This window comes from Thalassophryne amazonica, chromosome 11, assembly GCF_902500255.1.
Source record: "Thalassophryne amazonica chromosome 11, fThaAma1.1, whole genome shotgun sequence".
Taxonomy (NCBI): Eukaryota; Metazoa; Chordata; class Actinopteri; order Batrachoidiformes; family Batrachoididae; genus Thalassophryne; species Thalassophryne amazonica.
In genome coordinates, this window is record NC_047113.1 from 33,208,150 (window position 1) to 33,233,517 (window position 25,368).

Sequence of the window (25,368 nt, forward strand, 5' to 3'; positions counted from 1 at the left end):
ATCTAAGTTACACAGATTAAGGAGTGATCCAGACGGTTTAAAGACCGCCCACAACTGCTGAGAGTGCGCCGCGCTCCGAGCGCCGATCGACAGGCTCAAACCCCGCTGAAACAACCAGATCATTTCCAACATGAAGGCTTTGTTGATCCGGGACGTCGTCTGACTTTCACAAAAAGGCAGAAGGCGTGGACATCAGCACTTATTTGGCACATTCCACTGTTACAGGAGTTTTTTTCATGGAAAGAAAAGCAGAAGGACACGCCATGGAGCCGTTCATTACGCGGCACAAAACCACCTCCGTGTTGGTCTCTCAGGACGGCTTTCAGGTGGATTTCAGATGGCTGTCGGTTGCTTTTCATACGTGTGATTATCCAAGAAATTGAGCATGAGCTGGACATGCCCCAACATGTCCTGCGTTGCTTTGCGCCATGCGGCTCCACCGTGACGTGCGGAACTCCTCCGCACGTCTGTCTCAATGTGCCGAAAAAGTGCTGATGTCCACGTCTTTTCACAATTCCTGTGCTAATCAGACGACATACCGGATCAAGACAGCGTCTAGTTTAGAAATGAACGGCACATTCCACTGTTACAGGAGTTTTTGTCATGAAAAGAGGAGCGGAGTTCCGCGCCTCACGGTGGAGCCGCATGGCGCAAAGCAACGCCGTGATGAAGCCTCACAGGACATGTTGGGGCATGTCCAGCTCATGCTCAATTTCTCGGATAATCACACGACTGAAAAGCAACCGACAGCCATCTGAAATCCACCTGAAAGCCGTCCTGTGAGACCAACACGGAGGTGGTCCTGTAACAGTGGAATGTACTGAAAAAGTGCTGATGTCCACGCCTTCTGCCTTTTTGTGAAAGTCAGACGACGTCCCCGGATCAACAAAGCCTTCACGTTGGAAATGATCTGGTTGTTTCAGCGGGGTTTGAGCCTGTCGATCGGCGCTCGGAGCGCGGCGCACTCTCAGCAGTTGTGGGCGGTCTTTAAACCGTCTGGATCACTCCTTAATCTGTGTAATCCCCATAAAATCGTTCCTGAAAGTCATATTAATTTTCCGAACGGTGTCCATCTGGAGGTCTCTCACAGTTTCTGGAAAACAATTGATGCAGCAAAGCTCCAAATCGTTCAGACATTTATTCGCAATAAAAAAACGAGAGGGGTGGACCACTGCTCACACAAAGCCTGCTCACAGGCGAATGACGCAACCGACAGGTGTGAAAAAACTCACGCATGCGCACGAAGGTTCAAGCTTGGCTGATGCAATCACACGTGATTCAAATCCATATGGTTTTTGAAAAAAATAAAAAGGTCGGATATCCATCCATTTTCTTCCGCTTTATCCGGAGCCGGGTCGCGGGGGCAGCAGCTCAAGCAAAGCCGCCCAGACCTCCCGATCCACACACACCTCCCCCAGCTCCTCTGGGGGAACCCCAAGGCATTCCCAAGCCAGCCGAGAGATGTAGTCCCTCCAGCGTGTCCTGGGTCTTCCCCGGGGCCTCCTCCCAATGGGACATGCCCGGAACACCTCTCCAGCGAGGCGTCCAGGGGGCATCAGGAAAAGATGCCCGAGCTACCTCAACTGACTCCTTTCGACGTGGAGGAGCAGCGGCTTGACTCCGAGCTCTTCCCGAGTGACCGAGCTCTTCACCCTATCTCTAAGGGAGCGCCCAGCCACCCTGCGGAGGAAACTCATCTCGGCCGCTTGTACTCACGATCTCGTTCTTTCTGTCATGAGCCAAATCTCATGACCATAGGTGAGGATCGGAATGTAGATCGATCGGTAAATCGAGAGCTTTGCCCCCCTACTCAGCTCTCTTTTCACCACGACGGTCCGATACAGCGACCGCATCACTGCAGATATGCACAAATTTAAAGAAAATTCATTTTGTCATTATGGGGTGATGTGTGTAGAATTTTGAGGGGAAAAAATAATTTCATCCATTTTGGAATAAGGTTGTAACATAACAAAATGTGGGAAACTGAAGCGCTGTGAATACTTTCCAGATGCACCGTACAAAATATTTTAGCCATGTAGCCATTTCTGTCGGCTTGAGCGAGCATGCAGCAAGTGCCTCAGAGAAGAGCCTAACTGGAAAAGGGGAACTCCAGAGTTCACCAGGCTGTGGGAGTTAGATGGCTGCTTTGGAGAGGTGGCAATGGACTGGTTGTCTGCCTGGGTGGCTTTAATCTAGGACTCAGAGTGGTTCTGTAGTGTGATGAATGCAGCGAAGGCAGTGTATGCTTACTCTATGCATGCTCGCAGAACTGACCCCATTCCGAAAGCATTTTAAAGGCCACGCTAAAATGGAGTAAATTCCATAAAATGAGCATTATACCCTGCATGCTGAACCTTCAAGGTATAATAGACAGCAAAAAGCTTGCACCAACCGTGTTACATTTTCATACAAAATGAAAGTTGTCTCAAGTGATCATGTGCAATTTTGAATCTTAAATAGAAATGTGAAGATTTATTACAGGTGGCGAATTTCAATGCATTGAAATGTAGAATGAAGCAATAACACACACACACAAAAATTTATTTTAATGATCAACACACAGCAATTACATGTATAAATTAAAACTTGTATGCATGCTACTTCATTTTACAACATTAAATAAAATATGTGTGAGGATGTATACACAAGTATTCACAATCTTTTAACTAATGACCAAATTATAAAGTACTTTTAATAATTCTCTTGCAGTTACGGCTCAAACATGAAAATGATAAAACTCGCCATATTATGACATATTTCACCCATATTGGCTTCTCTTCATTGGCTTCCTGTTAATTCTAGAATAGAATTTAAAATTCTTCTTCTTACTTATAAGGTTTTGAATAATCAGGTCCCATCTTATCTTAGGGACCTCTTAGTACCATATCACCCCAATAGAGCGCTTCGCTCTCAGACTGCAGGCTTACTTGTAGTTCCTAGGGTTTGTAAGAGTAGAATGGGAGGCAGAGCCTTCAGCTTTCAGGCTCCTCTCCTCTGGAACCAGCTCCCAATTCGGATCAGGGAGACAGACACCCTCTCTACTTTTAAGATTAGGCTCAAAACTTTCCTTTTTGCTAAAGCTTATAGTTAGGGCTGGATCAGGTGACCCTGAACCATCCCTTAGTTATGCTGCTATAGACTTAGACTGCTGGGGGGTTCCCATGATGCACTGAGTGTTTCTTTCTCTTTTTGCTCTGTATGCACCACTCTGCATTTAATCATTAGTGATTGATCTCTGCTCCCCTCCACAGCATGTCTTTTTCCTGGTTCTCTCCCTCAGCCCCAACCAGTCCCAGCAGATGACTGCCCCTCCCTGAGCCTGGTTCTGCTGGAGGTTTCTTCCTGTTAAAAGGGAGTTTTTCCTTCCCACTGTCGCCAAGTGCTTGCTCACAGGGGGTCGTTTTGACCGTTGTGGTTTTTCCGTAATTATTGTATGGCTTTGCCTTGCAATATGAAACGCCTTGGGGCAACTGTTTGTTGTGATTTGGCGCTATATAAAAAAATTGATTTGATTTGATCACAGTTATCTGCTCTGAGGACACTAGAGGGCATTGTTTTCTTATTCTCATTAGTGTAAAACATAATTCTTTGAAATTTTAAGTAAAATAGACATTCTTTGCTTGTCACGAAAATATATATAGATCTATGTACATTATAACATAAGTCACATTTAAATAACTACAGTAGTTATAACAGTATACTGATGATGATGATGATGCCTTCCCAGACCAGTGGCTGCAGGAAAACTGATTTTAACGTTACTGTAAGAATAGATTCAAACATTCAGTCAACACAAAGTTTGTCAGAGTGGAATCCTGTCAGCTACTTAAGAGCAGATATGCACGAGTACACTTGTGCACCTTCCCGTCTTCACTTGTGCTTCCTCCACTTCCCTGTGCTCCTTGTTTGGGTCCTTTTGGTGCTGAGGATGATGACAATTGATGCCAGAGTAACAACTGTTATAACGAGACAGCCTCCTAACACCAACAGTACTTTGTTCTTGGAGATCCATGCACATAGAGTGCAGGGGTCCTGGAGCTCACTGAGCCTGCAGGTCTGCACTGTGTTATCTTCAGGGAAACCACCATGAGCAATGATGTCTCTGTACATGGCAACAGAAGCTTTAGCCTTCAGTTGGTGGTGGATTGAGGTGAAAAGGCCAAACTGTGGACCATGTCGATCTTGTAGTTTCCACAGGTAAAAGCCCTGCAGGTTGACTGAATCTGAATGACGTGCTGGAAAAATAAAAAATAAGTGAGAAAGTCAAATGAGTATATTTATCAGCAGTCAAATTCCTCCTAATACCATTTCATCAAAATGAATGACCATAATGTTCAGCATATTTTGGGAAACCTTAGTTCAAATTTTTTGACAGTTTAAAAATCCTGACGAAGCGACCGCTGCAGGAACAAATCTGATGGAAGGTTAAACGATGCCAGCGAAAGTCAACGAAAGTCCTGATTTCTTGTTTCATTAGGGCTTCGTTGCCCTTCGTTAAGTGCCGTGTGACTGGGCCATAATGACACAGTGGAAACGTAAAAGAACAAGTGCTTCAAGAATAACTTTATTTTTTTTCCAACCCAAGACATCATGACAGTTTCTTCATTTGTCGAGGAAAAAAGTAATTAGAGTGAATGAGGCAGTGTGTAGAACAGGTAGCTGAGTGGATAAGAAGCTGACCTGGGCAATATAGGAGACCTGGGTTCAAATCCTGCTCATAATACCTGTCTGTGTCCTTGGGCACAGAGCGGAAAAGACAATCTACATTGTCTCAGTCCACTCGTCTATAAATGGGTACCGGCCTCGGGTGGGGAAGTACCCTGCGTCGGACTGGTGTCCCGTCCAGAGGGAGTCGTTGTGGCATCAAGCAGATGATGAATACTTATGAATACTTATGTACATGTGATTTCTTTTTTCATTTTTAAGAAATTTGCAAATTTGCATCTAAAAAAAACCAAGCAACCTTTATTCACATTGTCATTATGGATTATTGTGTGTAGAATTTTGAGGGGAAAAAAATGAATTTCATCCATTTTGGAATATGGCTGTAACCTAACGAATTGTGGAAAAAGTGACGTGCTGTGAATATTTTCCAGATGCACTGTAGAGAGCCATACTGTTTGTATTTCTTCATAATTGATGTAAATAAAGTCCAAGAGTTTTTCAATGACTTGGCAGTGTTCATGCATCCTTCCCCTGACTTGTCTGAAGAAAACTGGCAATAAAACAGATTATGAATTAATGAATGAATGAATTTATTCGGCACACAAATCAACAATAACAAAAAACTCATAACAAAACAACTCTACAACAAACACACACACATATATATAAATGCTACAACCTTAATCACTTATGTTTCTTTTTACTTGCAGAGACCCTGAAGTTGTCTAAGAGACTGACAAAATGCAGGGCTAATACTGACATTGGTATGAAAAACTTCAATCTTTCAACTTTCTATCCAGCCATAAATTTATTTCCTAGATATATGCTTTGACCATTTTCTTTACTGATAAAATGTTGCATATTTTTTTGGGACACCCGATATATATATATACGCAACAAAATATAAATGCAACACTTTTGGTTTTGCTCCCATTTTGTATGAGATGAACTCAAAGATCTAAAACTTTTTCCACATACACAATATCACCATTTCCCTCAAATATTGTTCACAAACCAGTCTAAATCTGTGATAGTGAGCACTTCTCCTTTGCTGAGATAATCCATCCCACCTCACAGGTGTGCCATATCAAGATGCTGATTAGACACCATGATTAGTGCACAGGTGTGCCTTAGACTGTTGAGTGATATATATATATACACACACAGATATACTTGTATACATGCATACATACCTACATATACACACACTCATGATACCAGATACCAAAAAAAGCATGCAAAATTAGTCAATGAACTCATATGTACAAAACACAACCAGACAAACATGGCGCACAACACACATGACCAAAAGAAAAAACAAAAATTGAAAAACCTAAGTCATCAAACTATAGCAAGCAATTTGATTACTCTTGTAATGCTCTTTTAAGCCTGCTAAAGTACCAAGTACTTTAATATTGTCAGGACAGTGATTCCAGATGTAAGCATAATGTCTTTTTGCAGTAGTTTGGATCCTTAATTTCTCAAAAAATAATATTACTCTCAAATCTATATTCAGTATTACACCAAAGCGATCCATTACTTATACAACCCATCATCTTGACTTTATATTTTTCATTCATGAATATCAAGTTGTGGAGATTTGCTTTGAGTTTGATTTTAAGGAAAATAACTTTAGAAATTTTTATGGTAAGAAGCCTGATTTACATGTTGTATTTGAAATGGCATAAACAAATAAAAATGTGTGAAATACCAAGAGGTCTAATACTTTTGGATAGCAGTACATACAGTCCATTTAACTTCACTTTTTTACAACCTTCCTAAAATTAGCTCTATTCACCACATTTGTGTCATATGACAGAAGCTGTTTCCCCCCACAAACTGTTGAAAAGACAATACATGTGTATTAAAGGGGAACCTGTGGTAGAGCCATAAATGAACTCAAACTCCATTTTTCCAAAGCTTAAACTGGCGTGATGAAGTTAACATACTCTTGCTTTTTCTGATGACTTGCAACATGTATTGCTGGCAATATCATTAAATTTCTATATGGACCATTTTCCCTGGTGCAAAGGATAAACTGGTAATAGTAATACCACTGGCTGGCCAAATTTATACTGATGTTGGACCACTATTGTGCCACCATTTACAAAGTAGGTTGTAGGCATTATTTTGTTGCTATTTTGAATGTATGGTGGATTCTTGTAACTTCCCCTTTATGGCTGCCTTATTCCTATACAGGCCCTGAGGCCTGTTGCTGAAGATTCTGCTGCTTTGAAGGTCCCAATGAGCACAGTGGCCTCCATCATCTATAAATGGAAGTTTGGCTCTATACTCTTCCTAGAGCTGGCCACCTGTCTAAACTGAGTGATCGGGGGAGAAGGTCCTTAGTTAGGGAGGTGACCAAGAACCCAATGGTCATGCTGTCAGAGCTCCAGCCTTCCTCTGTGGAGAGAGGAGAACCTTCCAGAAGGACAATCATCTCTGCAGCAATCCACCAGTCAGGCCTGTATGGTAGAGTGGCCAAACAGAAGCCACTCCTTAGTAACAGGCACATGACAGCCCACCTGGAGTTTGCCAAAAGGTGCCTGAAGGACTCTCTTTATATATATATATATATATATATATATATATATATATATATATATATATATATATATATTGTTTTTACTGTGAAGCACTTTGGGCAGCTGCTGTTGTTGTAAATGTGCTATATAAATGACATTGACATTGACTCAGACCATGAGAAACAAAATTCTTTGGTCTGATGAGAAAAAGATTGAACTCTATGGCGTGAATGCCAGGCGTCGTGTTTGGAGGAAACCAGGCACCATCCCTACAGTGAAGCATGTTGGTGGCAGCATCATGCTTTGAGGATGTTTTTCAGCAGCAGGAACTGGGAGGCTAGTCAGGACTGAGGGAAAGATGAATGCAGCAATGTACAGCGACATCCTGGATGAAAACGTGCTCCAGAGCGCTTTAAGCGCGTCCAGAGTGAATCATAATGAGAGCTTCATGATGAAGTGGTATAGAGGAGGATTTTCTTAAAAAGAAGACCTGAAAGTTCAGCTACAATTTGCCAGAAGGTACATCTGAGATGCAAGCCCTATATTTGATGTTTTGAGCAAAGAAAATCCTCCTCTATACCACTTCATCTTGAAGCTGTATAATTGGTGACACAAAATGCAAAACATGCACTATGGACAATTTCTCCAATCACAGCCACAGAAGCCTATAATTTCTTCTGGTTTGTCTGGATGTCTTGGTGGCTTTCTTCACTCTTCTTGCACAGTCACTCAGTTTTTGAGAACTATCTACTCCATACTGTTTGTATTTCTTCAAAATTGATGTAAATAAAGTCCAAGACTTTTCCATATCATTGAATGTGAAGGTGTTATTCCAAAGGAGCCCATTACCACTCAAGATGGCGCCTGTGACTGGCGTGGCCGTCGCTCGGCTCCTGTTGTGTTGGTTACTAATGGCCACTTTTACAACGTATGTTATTTTACCAGCTCCGACTCACCTGATTATCCACTGCTGTTGAGGGCGCCGTGTAAGATCCGCAGGAGACTGAGGAAAAAAGGCTTTTTGGATAAGAGGAGAAGAGGCTCGCGGGCTGGTGTCAAGGTGAAGAGAAGGCGTGCAGTGGCGCGTTTGGGCACCAGCACCGGTGGCCGAGGATGGGCTCGCTTCCTCTACCACATTCCTCTCTTTGATGTGTGTGATGGCACATCTGCATCGACACCTGTTCGGTTAGGTACGGGTGTTCTAGACTTTTCTCAGCGCTGGTATCCTGGTGGCGTAGTTCCATCGCTACTGTGCACTTCCGTGTTTACGCCTCCGCCTGCACGGATCAGCTGGAGTCCACGTGACCACTGTCTTCGTCCTATCCCATTGCGAGCCTCAGACAGCGCCTACGTGACGTCTTCCAGCTTGCGCCTTGGTTTATTGAACGTGCGTTCAATCGCCAACAAATCATTTTCCCTGAATGATCTTATATCAACGGAAATGTTGGACTTAATGTGCCTTTCGGAGACTTGGCAGAGAGAAGAGGAATTTCTTCATTTAAATGAGCTCTGCCCTGCTGGGTTCTGTGTCCTTGGGAAGCCCCACCCCTGTCGCCGTGGTGAGGGCCTTGCCATCGTTTATAAAGAGGATTGTGTGTGTAAAGGGGTACAGTCACAGGATTTTCCCTCCTTTGAATCACAGTTGGTCAAGCTGGGTTTCTCAAACCCATTTTTCTGTGTGTTGGTTTATCGCCCCCCAGGCCCTGCTACTGCCTTTCTTAAGGATTTTAGTGACTTTTTATCCTCTATTATAACGTTGGAATCTGTTTTAATTCTTGGAGATTTTAACCTTCATGTTGATGACAAGTTATCTTGCTCTGCTATGGAGCTTTTATCGTTGACTGAAGCTTTTAATTTTGTGCAACATGTTTCTGAGCCCACTCACCAAAAGGGTCACATTTTAGATTTAGTTTTTACACTTGGCCTAGACATTTTAAATATGTCTATAAAAGATGTCCACTTGAGCGACCATAGTCTTGTTTCGTTTGACCTGCATTCCAGCTCTGATCAGAAGCCCTTAGAAGTTAAGTCTCGGAGGCGTATCATCACTGCTGAAACTGCAGAAAGATTTTCTTCTATGTTTAATCCTTGTTTGTTCACTGATTTTCTTGATATGGACAATTTTATCCAGTGTTTTAACCATCACTGTGATACTATTCTTGATCAGATTGGCTCCTGTTAAATACAACGTGTCTTTACAGAAAAATGAGTGCCCTTGGATTAATGAAGAGCTCTTAAGTCTTAAGAGACTGTCGAAGGACTGAACGCCTGTGGAAATCCTCTAAACTTGAGGTTCACAGGCTTCATCTCAGGGAGCTGGTTCTATCATATAACAAAATGGCTGAGAGTGCCCGTTCTGTCTACATACGTCAGCTGGTGTCTGTGAATAAGAAGAATCCCAGAGTGTTGTTTGATACAATCAACTCTCTTGTATGTCCTGCTGCTTCAGTTACTCCTGTGTTTTCTGAAGCTGACAGCAATGCTTTTTTGAGTTTTTTCACTGACAAAATCAAGTTGATTAAGGATAAAATTTCACCATCCCTGTGTGGTACTTCTATTGTTATTGAGCCTGCTCCCAGCATTTGGTCTTCATTTAGGGCTGTGACACTTGCTGATATTTCGGCATTGGTGAGCAAGATGAAACCTTCCTCTTGCTCATTGGACATCCTTCCCTACAGGCTCTTTATTAAAGTATTTGAGGTAATTGGTCCATGCGTTACTAGAATGGTAAATCTTTCTTTGTCTACCGATGTGTTTCCCAGTGCTTTTAAGCATGCCATAGTGTTGTCTCTACTGAAAAAAACAGGTTTAAATCAAATGGAGCTAAGTAGTTTTAGACCTATTTCTAAGCTCCCATTCCTGTCTAAGATCCTCGAGAGGGTGGTTTCAGACCAACTGACACTCTTCCTGGATCAGAATAACATTCATGACATGTTTCAGTCCGGTTTTCATAGACAACACTCTACGGAAATGGCTCTTTTGAAAGTGTCCAGCGACATTATGATGTCTGCTGATGCTGGGAAATCCACCGTGTTGGTTCTTTTGGATTTGTCCTCTGCCTTTGATACTGTTGACCACCAGGTCCTGCTGAATAGACTGAGGGATCATGTCGGACTGTCGGGGTCAGTTCTTCTGTGGTTTTTTTCATATCTGTCTGGGCGCAGCTTTAGCGTTTTTGCTAACCAGATAAGGTCAGAGTCTGCGGACCTATTATGTCGAGTCCCTCAGGGTTCTGTATTGGGCCCCATTTTGTTTTTATTGTACTTGATCCCTTTAGGTAGGATCATTCAAAGATTTACTGATGTCTCTTACCAGTTATTTGCGGATGACATCCAGCTTTACTGCTCCTTTAAGCCATCTGAGAATAAGAGGCTTGATTCCCTCCTCCATTGTTTGGCGGAAATTAAACAATGGCTAACGAATAACTTTCTTCATCTTAACGCAGACAAAACAGAGACATTGGTTATTGCCCCTGATGCCCATATTCCAGGTATTCAGCAGTACTTGGGAGACCTGGGCCAGTCTGCTAAATCATGTCTTCGAAACCTGGGTGTCATTTTTGACAAAGACATGTCGTTGGTACAGCATTGTAAACAGCTGACGAGGAATTGCTTCTTTCAATTAAGAAACATCTCTAAGCTCAGGAAAATGGTGTCTCGAAATGATTTAGAGCTTATCATTCATGCTTTTGTGTCAACACGTTTAGACTATTGTAACAGTTTGTTTTCATGTCTAAACAAGGAGTTGCGTCGACTGCAGTTGGTACAGAACTCTGCAGCAAGAATTCTGACACAAGCTAACAGAAGGACTCATATTTCCCCAATTTTAAAAGAGCTTCATTGGCTACCAGTGTCCTTCAGGATCAATTTTAAAATTTTGGTTTTAACTTTTAGAGCTCTACATGGCCAGGCGCCTCCCTATATCTGTGACCTCATCCAGCCTTATGCCCCTGCCAGGGCTTTGAGGTCTGTGGACCAAAATCTGTTGATGGTTCCTCGCACCCATTTTGCAACCAGAGGAGAGTGATCCTTCCAGGCTGTTGCTCCCAGGCTTTGGAATGGTCTCCCGCTCTCTCTGCGCTCACTGGACTCTGTCGATACTTTTAAAAGCCAACTTAAGACTTTCTTTTTAACTCAAGCGTTTGCTTAGCTTTTAGGCTGCTCTGTTATCCTATGTTTGTTTTATGTTTTTATGTCTCGGCCATTGTCTGATGTTTTGTGTGGTGTACTCTGCTTTTATGTTGTGAAGCACCTTGTGGCTCTTGTCTGTGAAAGGTGCTATATAAATAAAATGTACTTACTTACTTACTTACTTATGCAGCCCGTTGTCTTGGCTTTTATATTTTTAATTAATTTATATCAAGATGTAGAGATTTGCTTTGAGTTTGAGTTTAAGGAAAAAATAAATAATTTCAAATGTGTGAAATGCCATGTATGTATACCACTCTTCCATCTGAGCCAGATGGTCAAAGCGTTTTACAATGTTACCTCATATTCACCCATTCACAGACAAAAAGATGTCAGGGTGTCCAGCTGTACGCTGGGAGAAATGTGGTACTAAGGAACTTGCTCAATCACACCTTAGTGACAGGGAATTGAACTGAGGTCCTCTGGTTACAAGCCCACTTCTCTAACCTCCAGGTCACCACGTACCCAATTTGTTCTTTAGTAGCTTAACTGGAGCTAGAACTATGTAAATCAATAAATGTATACATGTACAAACAACACGGTTTGTTGTTGTGGCTCCACTGTTTGTTCTGCCATCTCCCACTTTATGATCTCAAAGGTTTCTCATTAACTCTGAGTTACACTGATTTACTGCTTTGAAGATATGTATATTGTACAGTTTTATTGCCACTAAAATATAATTAAACTATGCACTGTGCAGCAACAGTAACAACAGGCTGGTTGAAGAATGGCAAATGGAAGTAGTTTCTTGGATTACAATCTGAAGTACCAGACCCACCTTTTAGAGCTTGCTGTAGATAATTCTTGAGGTAGTGTTGCCTCATTTTGTCCTCCAAAGGAGCCAGGTCATCAACCCCGCTGGCTGTGACAATGATCGGTAGAGTCCTTCCATATCTCTGGCTCACCCAGTTCAGGATCTTCCTTAGGCCCCAGGGCACAAGAGCCTGCCCGAGGCTGGAGGAGGGCCAGGTTGGGTCGGAGAGGATCAGACAGTCGTGATCTGGGGGTTGTTTCTGCCGGACAGTGGTCTGCGTGTGCTCATATGGAGAGATTAAATGTGTAGTAAAATGGTTGAGTGCTATGAAACTCAACGCTCCTTTTAGCTCTTCCCGCTCCATCTCAGTAAAAGTGGGAAGAGAGGACTCGTTAAGTCCTGAGGGGGGTCTCTCCGCCAGATATGTTTTAATTTCTTGTGGGTAGTCACCACTGTCTTCATATATACTCTCCAGCAAAGGACTTAAGAAGCGAGCAAGTTCAAACAGAAGAAATCTTTGGGCTGCTGTTGTATGTGACTCTAGGAATGGGTTGGCAGGTTCGGCCCAATCAGCATGCAGCGCGAGTGATACTAATGCCTTCTGCTGAGTAGCATGGTCTCGCTCATACAACCTCCATGCTTTTGCATGGGCCAGAAGAAGGTAATGAGCTGCCCGATGCTGCTCACTGCCAGTGGAATAAACATCAATGAGTCTGTTGGGCTCATTAATTGTGATCCAGTATCGAACCCACAAGCCCAGCTTCTGGTAGCAGAGTGCTGCATATTTTTGAAAGGCTTCTACTGTGCTGTAGTTGAGCCAGCCCCCAGAGGAATGCAATGGCCCAGGTAAGCCAAGATTGGGTGCTTTGTATGTGGGGTAGTAGAGAACAACGACTGCCTCCAGGTCCAGCTTCTTCAGTTCCGTGAGGATACAGCAGTAGTACCTTTAGGTGTAATCATGTCAGACAGAGAATATGTATAAAATACAAAAATAAACTTGGAATATCAAGACTAAAAGAACCATATCACTTGAGAATATACTGTATTTGAAAGTCATCTTTGTGGTTTTGAATTTGTCTAAATTGCTTGATAATGAGCACTTTTTAATTACAGTTTTGTTTGAAATCCAGTTTTAAAAAGTGTGAGTCATGTTTATGGTTTTTGTACCTCAGAGCATCAGTGTTCACATTTGAGATGTCTCCCTGGGGTAAAATCAGAGACCAATTTAAGGCAAAGCGGTAGTGAGATGCACCAGTAGACGCAAACAGACGAAGATGACCACGGATAGCTAAGTAGTCCGTGCACTGGGCACCTCTGGTGCGGAGTTTCACTCCTGAGATTGGATGCAGTGATCCATCTCCTGTCATGTTCCAACTGTATAAATGGGGGTCTGAAAACTGCGGTGAGAAAGGATGGAAGTGTACCTGCAATTTTAAAGACATGACAGGAGAAAACCAGTTATTTTACCACAACTGCACATGTAATAAGACAAAGTGTGCTACAGATTTGTTGTAAAATCACTTTTCTCTGGTGTATGTTCTTATTTTGTTCCCTTCTCTTACCTGTAAGGTGGAGTCAGCAATGCCCCAATGAAAATCACAGGGAAATCGGCCTCTGACCTCTTTGGAAGTGTCATCACTGGGAAAACCATTGTCAGCAACAACACGCCTGTAGTACTGAGCTGATGTTTTGGCAGTCCTTGTTCGGTTGGGTTGACTAAAATCGATGTAAAAAAGGCCACGCCTAACAGTATAGCCATAATTCCATTCATATCCATCCACCAATGACCATGCAGAGTAGCCAAATACCTGCACCTCTTCAAACTTGATAGCTGAAACAAAAAACACAATAAAACAGTGAAAATGCTCAAAGTTTCATGACATTTTTTCAGTTTTCATTACTAACCTTGTAGGACTTGGTTGATAAACCGCTTCATAAGGTAGATGGCCACAGTGTCCTCTCTTCCCACACTGGCTTCAGAGAACCAGCTTCCCTCAGTCACCAGCACCCTCATGTCCCCATACTCCAACTTAACCCAGGCCAGAACACGCCTCAGCTCGGGGGTCACAGTCTGCCCGTACAGGGGCAGGTTCCGGCCCAAGCGAAGGTTGTTAGGACCAAAGGACAAAGCAAAAAAGTCAGCTGTCTTATGAATCCACTGCTTCTCCTCAGAGGTAAAAGTGGGCAGAAGGGGGCCGTGCCTGTTTTTTAAAGAGTGTGGGTACTCTCCATCCCCAAAAATGGGATTAGCAAACCACCCAAGCACAGCTTCCATTGACTGTTGGCAAAACTCAACATTGTTGGTGTTGATGTGGCCTCTTTGAGGCTCAACCCAGTGGGAACCCAGAACAATGGACACCTCACCCTTCTGGAATGGGCGGAAGTGGGTGTTATAAGTGTGCCAAGCCTTGGCATGTGCCTGAAAAAACAATACAGAAGACCTATTATTATAAGAATAAGAATTGTTTTTTAAATTATGTGCATTTGGCATCACAAAACAAGTGGTGAAAAACCATCGTAGGACACGTATGTATTACTCAAGTATTGCACTGTATGTGCAATAATCAGAAGTCTCTGAAAATATGTTTCACAAATAAATTCTCTTGAAAAATTGCTGCAAATGGTTTCAGCTCCACACCAAAAGTAATCATTTGTTCCTTTTTGAAACATCCCAGCAAACAACTGTGAGCTGAAGTGGAATATCCTGCAAAATCAACATTTTTCAGATACCGATCTTGTAATTTTCACAATTTTCTAACCTTTAAAATGTCATATAATCTTCTATGGTTTCAACTTTTTTGACATCTAAAATGTGGCACTTTCTGTAAAAATTTGTTCTTGTGTTTTGTGAGCTTGCAAGTGCAAAATGACCCACATGTGGGATAGCCCGCGTTACCTCTCAGCAGCTAAAATTTCCCTAAAATCTTTTAAGGACATACTGGTGCCTATATGAAGGGTTGAGATGCAAAACTCAGATCTCCATTTTTTTTAATGGAGAAAAATGCAGTTTAAAATGGGGATTTAAAGGAAAATGTATTGGAAAAATCATTGATTTCCATGAATGAAATGTTCATATTCTTTAATATTTTGCACACTGATAGCAGCCATGTGCATTGCTGGATTTTTCATTTGAAGCCTTCAATTACTATTGTGGTATTAACAGACACATAATCCAATGGCAACAGCAGCCTTGGATTAAGTAATAAATGAATCATTAAAACAATGCATTTGACTGCTGAGTTTTCCGATTTCTCAGTTTAAATTTGTACTTGTTCCCTCTATGCAAGACTGCACAACTGATTATTAAAGATACACAACTGTATGACTGCATGACTGCATGTCACACATGGACTCCAACAAAAAAGTGCTGATGTGGTGGACTTTGACCTTTATTCCTTCCTCTTTTTAAGTGCCTTGATTACCAATTACGTACCTGTCACAGTAAAATATGACCAACAGATCCTTGACTTGATCAAATTAAGAGAGCATTAAGGCATTGTATCAGTTACTTCACTATCTGCATTTCATTTCATTTCAAACAAACAATCTGCAGTTGCGCCAGTGTCTCTTGACCTCAAAATCATCACACAGATGCAGACATTCATTGACAAACATAAACTGATAAAACTCGCAGAAGGTTAAAGTCTATATGACTGGAGATAATTTGTGTACTGCAGTTACACCTTTGGGATATAAATCACTGTATCATAATATCACTACAGGATATTGCCACTCGTTTGACTTACTCTAATCAAGTTGTGGGCTACAGTCAGAGATCCTGAAAGACCTAGTGATTCTCCAGGAGCATGCATACCTGTCCCATACCCCTGCACAGCTACTAGATACGGGTTATCCATTGTAAGCCAATATCTGACACGGCTTCCAAATGTATGGAAACAGAAGGTAGCATACTCGTTAAACAGTCCCACCAGTGTATCATTTCTCCATCCTCCAAAGCGCTCCTGCAGGACCTGTGGCAGGTCCCAGTAATAAAGGGTCACAATGGGCTCAATTTTCTTTTCCAGAAGCGTGTTTATGAGACGGCTGTAATGCTCCACTGCAGCTCTGTTGGGTTGATCCCTGACATTCCCGTTAGGAAAGAGTCTGGGCCAGGAAAGAGAGAAGGAATATGATTTGACACCCAGGTAGTCCAGTGCTTCCACATCTTCTTCCCAGCGAGTGTAGCTATCACTCGCCATGTTGGCATTTGCCAAATCATCAGTGATATTAGAATGGGTGAAATGGTCCCAAATGGAAACGCCCTTCCCATCCTTGTCCCAAGCTCCCTCTGTCTGGAAAGCAGACGTTCCCGATCCCCAAAGGAATCCTAAAGGGAAGGTGTCATGAAGAAAGTATTTGTTGTAGGAGTCCAGTTTGGGCTGTTGCCAAATCTTCCTGCCCTCACCATGGGAACAGGTCACCTTGTTCCAATCAGACACCCACAACAGGAGCAAGACACAGTTAAGTGCGGGGAAAGAATGATGGTTCATCATACTGAGTCGACCTTCTTTCAGAAATCCACTTGATGGGAATATACAGCCTCAGTCAAACCTCTGTGCAATATTACGGCTCTTCTTGCAAGAAACAAGAGATGCATGGTGGTGCAGGAGAGACGAGGAAAAACAAAAATCAGTGGCAGAAGAGAGAAGCAGCGGACATGTGGAGCCGCGTGTAGGTGCAGTATCTATCTCAAGACTCGTTCAGACACGGCTATCTACTCCTCATTGTACTTGCGCTCCCACACAGCCCCTCCCTGCCACATAATGTTCACACATCCAAAGGTTGAGTCATAAGCACACAGTTGCACATATGACTACAGAAATTCCTGGTGAATTTATTTCAAATCCTTCCTTCTGCTTTTAACGTAGTTTTTAATCAGAAAGTCAAATCACCTTGATGAACACTTTGGGGATATTACTGATTGGCACCAGTTAAGACACACAGACAAACAAGGTTGGGTAGGATTACTTTGAAAGAATACATGTGGATTACATGTATGTATGTACATACATTTGGATTACTTGTAATCTGATTACTTTTGGATTACATTTCAAAGTAATCCTACACAACCTTGCAGACAAATATGCTTTTGATTACTGCACTCAAAATAAGCCAAATAATCCGAAATCTAACCAAACTGTCTTCAATTAAGCAAAAACAAATCTGCCAGTGGGATAAGAAAAATTTACTTGCTTAGAATTCTCAAAACTAGCAAAATGTCTCGGCACTGAATAATCAAAATGTGCCTTAAAACTAGACAGAATTCTTATTTTAAGATTAGCCTCTGTCTTAAAATAAGGAAAACAATCTTGTTTCTTTGCTCGGATGATTTGAAATCCATTGCCTTTCCTTGTTACTGGTTAAATACAGGTTGATATTATTTGAAAAAAAAAAACTTAAGTAAAAGTGACATACATTTTCCCAAAATAATACATTTTTTATGTTAAAAAAATGCTTGACAAGACTATTTTTCTATTTAGACAAAAATAAAGTCAAATTTTCTTTAAACAAGTCTCTCTTTTTTTTTACTTTCTTAGATATCAGTTTTTGCAGTGTGTAAAGATGGTTTGTCAATAATTAGCCTGTACTCTGATCTTAGTTTCATAAGAAGTAACTCGCATGAGTTTCCAACACACATATGCACACAAATGACCAGCACATCCAGGTTTCCTGTGATCATTGCCTTGTGTTCTATACTCAACAAAAATATAAACGCAACACTTTTGGTTTTGCTCCCATTTTGTATGAGATGAACTCAAAGATCTAGAACTTTTTCCACATGCACAATATCACCATTTCCCTCAAATATTGTTCACAAACCAGTCTAAATCTGTGATAGTGAGCACTTCTCCTTTGCTGAGATAATCCATCCCACCTCACAGGTGTGCCATATCAAGATGCTGATTAGACACCATGATTAGTGCACAGGTGTGCCTTAGACTGCTCACAATAAAAGGCCACTCTGAAAGGTGCAGTTTTATCACACAGCACAATGCCACAGATGTCGCAAGATTTGAGGGAGCGTACAATTGGCATGCTGACAGCAGGAATGTCAACCAGAGCTGTTGCTCGTGTATTGAATGTTCATTTCTCTACCATAAGCCGTCTCCAAAGGCATTTCAGAGAATATGGCAGTACATCCAACCAGCCTCACAACCGCAGACCACGTGTAACCACACCAGCCCAGGACCTCCACATCCAGCATGTTCACCTCCAAGATCGTCTGAGACCAGCCACTCGGACAGCTGCTGAAACAATCGGTTTGCATAACCAAAGAATTTCTGCACAAACTGTCAGAAACCATCTCAGGGAAGCTCATCTGCATGCTCGTCGTCCTCATCGGGGTCTCAACCTGACTCCAGTTCGTCGTCGTAACCGACTTGAGTGGGCAAATGCTCACATTCGCTGGCATTTGGCACATTGGAGAGGTGTTCTCTTCAACTTTATGCGAAGGAGATGTGTTGCACTGCATGAGGCAAATGGCGGTCACACCAGATACTGACTGGTATACCCCCCCCCCCCCCCCAATAAAACAAAACTGCACCTTTCAGAGTGGCCTTTTATTGTGGGCAGTCTAAGGCACACCTGTGCACTAATCATGGTGTCTAATCAGCATCTTGATATGGCACACCTGTGAGGTGGGATGGATTATCTCAGCAAAGGAGAAGTGCTCACTATCACAGATTTAGACTGGTTTGTGAACAATATTTGAGGGAAATGGTGATATTGTGTATGTGGAAAAAGTTTTAGATCTTTGAGTTCATCTCATACAAAATGGGAGCAAAACCAAAAGTGTTGCGTTTATATTTTTGTTGAGTGTACTTTCAAACATGACTGATCAATCATATGCTCATATGCATGTTTCTGAAACAGAATTTCTCCTTTAAACTGGGCAATTTCACATTTCAAGTCGATGTTGGCACGTTCTTCACATTTATCGAATAAGAGGTGAAGACAGCGGAAATAATGCAATATGATGCTGACAAAAACAAGCTGTTCTCTGCGGTCTCATGGCCAGACTGTTCTTGTGAGATTTGATCAAAGTGTGATACGATACACCAGCTCATATCACCTTATTCAATTTAATTCCACCTGCACTGTGAGTAACACTGGGTGAGGGGAAGCTGAAGTTCCCCAAGCTCAAAATAAACACCACTGCCGGGAAGATATGTTTTTGTGCCAATGCACACCTCTGAACAAATATACTTGTCCTTATAAAAGTGCAAAAAGCACATAAAAGCCCCTCGCAGAATCCCGTTCCTGTTCTTTTTCTTTATGTTATTGCGTCCAGATGGAGAGTAAACAACGTAGTTACCCAGGATGCACTCTGCTGCAAGGCATTAGCAGGATAAGTAAATTGATTTGGAAAACATTCATCCGTCACGTACACTAACCTCAGTGTGGTCGCTAAGATACTGCACTGCATTTACGCAACAACCACTTTGTCAGGTTCATATAACCCCAATTCCAATGAAGTTGGGATGTTGTATAAAATGTTAAAAAAAAAAACAGAATACAATGATCTGCAAATCCTCTTCAACCTATATTCAATTAAATACACCACAAAGACAAGATATTTAATGTTGAAACTCACACAAACACACACACACACACACACACACACACTCATCTTCAACCACTTAGTCCAATTAAGGGTCGCTTAATTAAGGGTCAGGTTGGAGCCTATTCCAGCAGTCATAGAGTGCAAGGCGGGGTACACCCAGGACAGGACCCCAGTCTGTCACAGGGCCACAAACAGACAAACAAACACATTCACACCCACCCGCACACCTACAGACAATTTAAAGATTCCAACCCACCTAACCTGCATGTCTTTGGATGTGGGAGGAAACTGGAGAACATGCAAACTCCACACAGAAAGGCCACAGTCGGGAATTGAACCCACGACCTTCTCACTATGAGGCAACAGTGTTAACCACTAAGCCACCGTGCTGCCCTAATGTTCAAACTGATAAACTTTATTGTTGTTGTGCAAATATTTGCTCACTTTGTAATGGATGCCTGCAACACGTTTCAAAAAAGCTGGGGCAGTGGTATGTTTACCACTGTGTTACATCACTTTTCCTTCTAACAACACTCAATAAGCGTTTGGGAACTGAGGACACTAATTGCGATCCCCAAACGACTCAGCTGTTCACAAGCAAAGATGGGGCGAGGATCAACACTTTGTGAACAACTGTGTGAAAAAATATTCCAACAGTTTAAGAACAATGTTTCTCAATTCCATCATCTACAGTTCATAATATAATCAGAGAATCTGGAGAACTTTCCACATATAAGCGGCAAGGCCGAAAACAAACATTGAATGCCTGTGACCTTCGATCCCTCAGGTTGCACTGCATTAAAAATAGACATCATTGTGTAAAGGATCTTACTGTGTGTGCTCAGGAACACTTCAGAAAACCATTGTCAGTTAAGAGTGTTTGCCGCTACATCTACAAGTGCAAGTTAAAACTCTACCATGCAAAGGAAAAGCCATACATCAACAACATCCAGAAACGCCACTGCCTTCTCTGGGCCCGAGCTCATTTGAAATGGACAGAAGCAAAATGGAAAACTGTGTTGTGGTCTGATGAGTCCATATTTCAAATTGTTTTTGGAAATCCACCTACAAAGCTTCAACAATTAGTGTCCTCATTTCCCAAAAGCTTATTGAGTGTTGTTAGAAGGAAAGGTGATGTAACACAGTGGTAAACATACCACTGTCCCAGCTTTTTGGAAACGTGTTGCAGGCATCCATTTCAAAATGAGCAAATATTTGCACAAAAACAATAAAGTTTATCAGTTTGAACATTAAATATCTTGTCTTTGTGGTGTATTCAATTCAAATTCAACCATTTGTTAAAATCCAGTTGGCTTTTGATGGCTTTCAGTGGAGTGAGTATATGAGAAATTGTTTATCAGCTGGAGATGTTCCAACTTGTCCTCAAGGCTTCCAACAGAGGTGTTTTTCCTGTGGCGGAGCGTCGCGGCGGCTGCGAGCCGACGCTGCAATCCGCCCGCACGTCTTTCATTAAAAAAATCTCCTTTAACAGTGGAATATCCAGATAAAATGCTGAAACCGACTTCTTCTGAAACTTCTCTGTTCTCTCACAACGTCCTGGATCAATAGAGCCTGAAATGTGGAGGTTTTAAGCTTGAAACAGGCTGATGACGCCACCTGAGAGCGCTGCGCGACGTCTCGCACCGTGAAAAGTCCTTAAAGCGACAGAATCACCTCAAAATCGCTCATCAGCTGTTAAAATTTTCACTGAAGACCAGCTTAATTTTTCGAACCATGTCCACTTCGATGTGTCTCACAGGTTTAGAAAAAATTTTGATCAAACAAAGCGCCAGTCTCTCAGCAACTTCTCAGACAAAGGAATTCCGACGAGGGGCTGGACGACTCCTCCCACAAGGAGTGCTCACAGGCGAATGACGTCACCGACAGGCGTGGAAAAACTCACGCATGCGCACGAGGGTTCAAGCATGTCTGACGTAAAAACATATGAATGAAATCCATATCGTTTTTGAAAAAAATAAAAAGGACCTATACTTTACGGACAGACCTCGTATAGCTGTTTGGTATGTTTATGTTACCACATCTTTTGTCTGTTTTTCTACAACCAGGTTCAAAATGAGGTCTGTGACTGTGACCATTTGGGCAGCAGCCTTGTTGACTACTTCCTCTACCCTCAGGTCCCTCAACCTCTCATCCAAGAATTTGTCCTCTGTCCCAAGTGGTCTCCAACATATGGTAGAACCTTTAGACCTTTCCCATAACCGCATCCAGCACCTTCATAGTGGAGACTTTACCAATACCCCTTACCTGAGGTTCCTCAACATGTCTGGGAACACTTTGGAGAAGATTGATGCAGAGACATTTCTCAATACTCCTCTGCTTGAGGATCTGGATCTGTCACACAACAGTCTTGAGAACCTCATGGATCAGCGATACCTGCTCCACATAGAAAATCTTCTTGTACTCAATTTGGCCTTTAACAAGTTTTAAAAAATGACATTAGGGAGTGAATTCAGTTCCCTGGTAAACCTTAAAAGACTGACACTTGGACCAAAAACCATCAATACAGATGACTTTAAGAACATTGCTATGGTGAGATTACATACACTGACCCTTTGCCTGGATGATGAATTTAGCTATGAAGTAGGTGGCCTGAAACATGTTGATGCTCAAAGGCTTCAGATCGTCTTCACTAATAACCAAATAGGCCACAATCTGACGGCTGATGCGCTGTCATGTTTTAATGAGGTGGAGCTCATGAACTTGACAGGTGGCTACAGAGACCTTACTAAGCAGCTGAGTGAGATGGAGGAAATCCATACATCTCATCTCTATCTCACCAACAGTTCAATCAAATGGCAAGACTTTACTCGTGGCATAAATATGGTTCTTGATTCCTCCTTTGACCATTTGACCATGACTGATGTGGTCCTGTCCGAGATGCCTCTCAAAGACACTGCTGTGACATCATCAAAAATGAAATCATTCCTAGCCAGAAGGATTGTGGTGATTTTTTTCACAAAAAGCAGTATATAACTTTTTAATGAACATGCCAGTGGACAGTTTAGCAATTGTGGAGACTCTCATTATATATGGCTTGCCCAACCTCTCAAAGTTATTTCACCCACATGGATTTCTCCCACTGTGCTCTATCTGATACCATCTTTCCTGGAGTGAAGGGTCAAGAAAATGTGGCATGTGAGCATCTGGGCAATTTGAAGAAACTGACTCTAGTTGGCAACAATTTGAAGAACCTTCAGTTACTGAGCAAACGTATACAGTATATGAATTCCCTACAACATTTGGACCTAAGCCTCAACTCCCTGACATATGACAATCTGCTGAAATGTGTCTGGGCACCAAACATCACAAATATGAACTTGTCATCAAATGGTCTGACATATGCAGTTTTTAATTGTCTTCCAAACAAAACAAAGATCTTGGACCTTCATAATAACCAGATTTCTACAGTATCATTATCCATCCTTAAAATGGACTACCTTTTGTGCCTAAATCTTAGTAGCAACAGGCTGCAGGATTTGCCAGTATGTGATAGGTTCCCTATGCTTAGTTTCCTTTTGCTCAGGGCAAATCCAACCATGCCCCAACCACAGGCAACCTGGATAGCTGCCCCAATCTGAAAACACTGGATGTCAGCCAAAACTTTTTCACCTGCACTTGTGCACTAAAAGGTTTCAGAAACCTTGGCATCAGATCTGAACAGAAAGGCCACACAGGAATTCGCCTTCTGAATTGGCCATCAGGTTATTACTGCATTTACCCAGAAGCCGTCAGAGACTTCACCTTGAAAGACATCACACTGCCAGAGATCTCCTGCAATGTTGGCCTTCTGGCTGCAGCCATCTTGGTCCCAGCTGTCGTAGTGATAATTGCAGCTGTGACATTGTGTCACCGATGTGATGTTCCATGGTACATTGGCATGATCTGGCATTGGACCAGAGCTAAATATCGTGCTAAAAAACAGCAAGTACAGCCCGAGGATCTGGGTGGAATTGAGTTTCATGCTTTTGTGTTGTACAGTCAACACAATGCCAGTTGGGTGCACAATTCCCTTATTCCCAACCTTGAAGGTGCCACAAGTCAGCTATGCATCTGCTATCACGAGAGGAACTTTGTACCAGGAAAAACAATCATTGAGAACATCATGAACTGTGTGGAAAAAAGCAGATATTCAGTATTTGTACTCTTGGCTAACTTTATCAAGAGTGAGTGGTGCCACTATGAGCTTTATTTTGCCAGTCACAAACGCTTGTCTCATGGTGCAGATGTTGTCCTGGTATTGCTTGAACCTCTGCCTCAGCACTCAATCCCCTCCAAGTATTATCAGCTGAAAGCTATGATGAGTAGACACACCTACTTGGAGTGGCCAAAGGACAGGGCAAAGCATAGATTGTTCTGGGCCAATCTCAGTGCAGCCCTGCAAGCAGATCTACCAAATGTACCACTTACAGAACTGGAAGTGTGATGTGGGAAAGAGGCAGCAGAAAGCAGGATGGTGATGGAGTAGACAAAAAGTAAAACAGCCACATTTAGTGTTAAATATTTAGCTCAGCTACAAAGTGTGAGTAAAGTCTGTCACTTTTACCTGAGGCCATCAAATATGGCCATTGGGGATTGCAAAGGCTTTTGTGTCTGAGTCCATCCGTCTCTGTGATCAGCGTAAGTCCAGTCTTTCTGTGTAGGCTCTCAGTTGTCCAGGTGGTTTCCATAGTAGAGAAGCTTGAAACTTCGACTGGACTGGGTTGCTTGACGCGAGGACGTTTCGCTTCAAATCACAGAAGCTTCCTCAGCTAAAATTCTTGCTCTGGTAGTCTGACTTCTGTCTTGACTCTTGTAGAGAAGAATAAACAGAAGCCAACAAAAGCTGGAGTTTTTTTAAACCTAACCAGACCCCTCCTACCGAGAGGCCGACTGCTATAGGCTAGTGACTAAACAATAGCTCTAATTAGCACCTATTGTGCTCTAGTTAGCACCCTCCTAATGACAGGGCAGCTGTCCCTCCTAATGATGGGACGGAAGCCTCTCCTGATGGCTCCCTTGACGACTCTCCTGATGACGTGAATGACTCATTACCATGAACAAAAGACTGAAACTGCGTTGACCTGAGTACCCCATTGTAAACAGGGGACAAAGCGTGTCTCAGACCCCCAACCCGGTTAAGGCTGGGTTTCAACTGTTTCACATAGAATGCTTCCTTGACACCTCTCTCAAACCATTTCTTCTCTCTGGCTAAGATTTTAACTTCCTTGTCCTCAAACATGTGGTTTTCAGGTGGAGATGAACTGCAGACTGAGGTCCATTTGCGCCCTCTCTGCGGTGCTGGTATAGCCTTTTGTGTAAAGGTTGCTTAGTCTCACCTATGTAGTGTTCATTACAGTTTTCCTGACATCTGACAGAATACACTACATTGCTCTGTTTGTAACTAGGGAGCCTGTCCTTAGGGTGAACTAATTTCTGTCTCAAGGTGTTAACCGGTTTAAAGTAAACTGGGATTTTGTGCTGTCTGAAGATCCTCTGTAGTTTTTCCCCTACTCCTGCTAAATAAGGGAGAGACACTCTTTTTCTTGTCTCCGTCTCCTGTCTATCTGGTCTCTTTGTTTTCTGGGACTTCTGCACTTTGTCCAGGGACCATCATGGGTACCCACATACTGTGAGGGCTTTCCGTACAAGTTGTTCTTTAGCCCTTCCCTCTGC

At 42.4% G+C, this 25,368-nt stretch overlaps 2 protein-coding genes across 2 annotated transcripts; one reads left to right on the plus strand and one right to left on the minus strand.

Moving 5' to 3' along the window:
* Window positions 1-3,565: 3,565 nt before the first annotated feature.
* On the minus strand, window positions 3,566-16,948 carry klb (klotho beta). The gene is made up of 6 exons (XM_034181578.1): window positions 15,878-16,948; window positions 14,037-14,550; window positions 13,694-13,962; window positions 13,299-13,555; window positions 12,156-13,075; window positions 3,566-4,235 (listed from the first exon to the last, which is right to left on the minus strand). Exons 1-6 carry the CDS (start codon window positions 16,622-16,624, stop codon window positions 3,871-3,873), a joined length of 3,072 nt encoding a protein of 1,023 aa, XP_034037469.1. The 5' UTR covers window positions 16,625-16,948; the 3' UTR covers window positions 3,566-3,870.
* A 4,780-nt stretch (window positions 16,949-21,728) lies between these two features.
* tlr1 (toll-like receptor 1) lies at window positions 21,729-24,190 on the plus strand. Its single transcript, XM_034181580.1, is given in 4 exon segments — window positions 21,729-22,664; window positions 22,666-22,743; window positions 22,745-23,247; window positions 23,250-24,190. Coding segments are annotated over 4 exon segments (2,367 nt in total). The 5' UTR covers window positions 21,729-21,768; the 3' UTR covers window positions 24,140-24,190.
* Window positions 24,191-25,368: the final 1,178 nt, after the last annotated feature.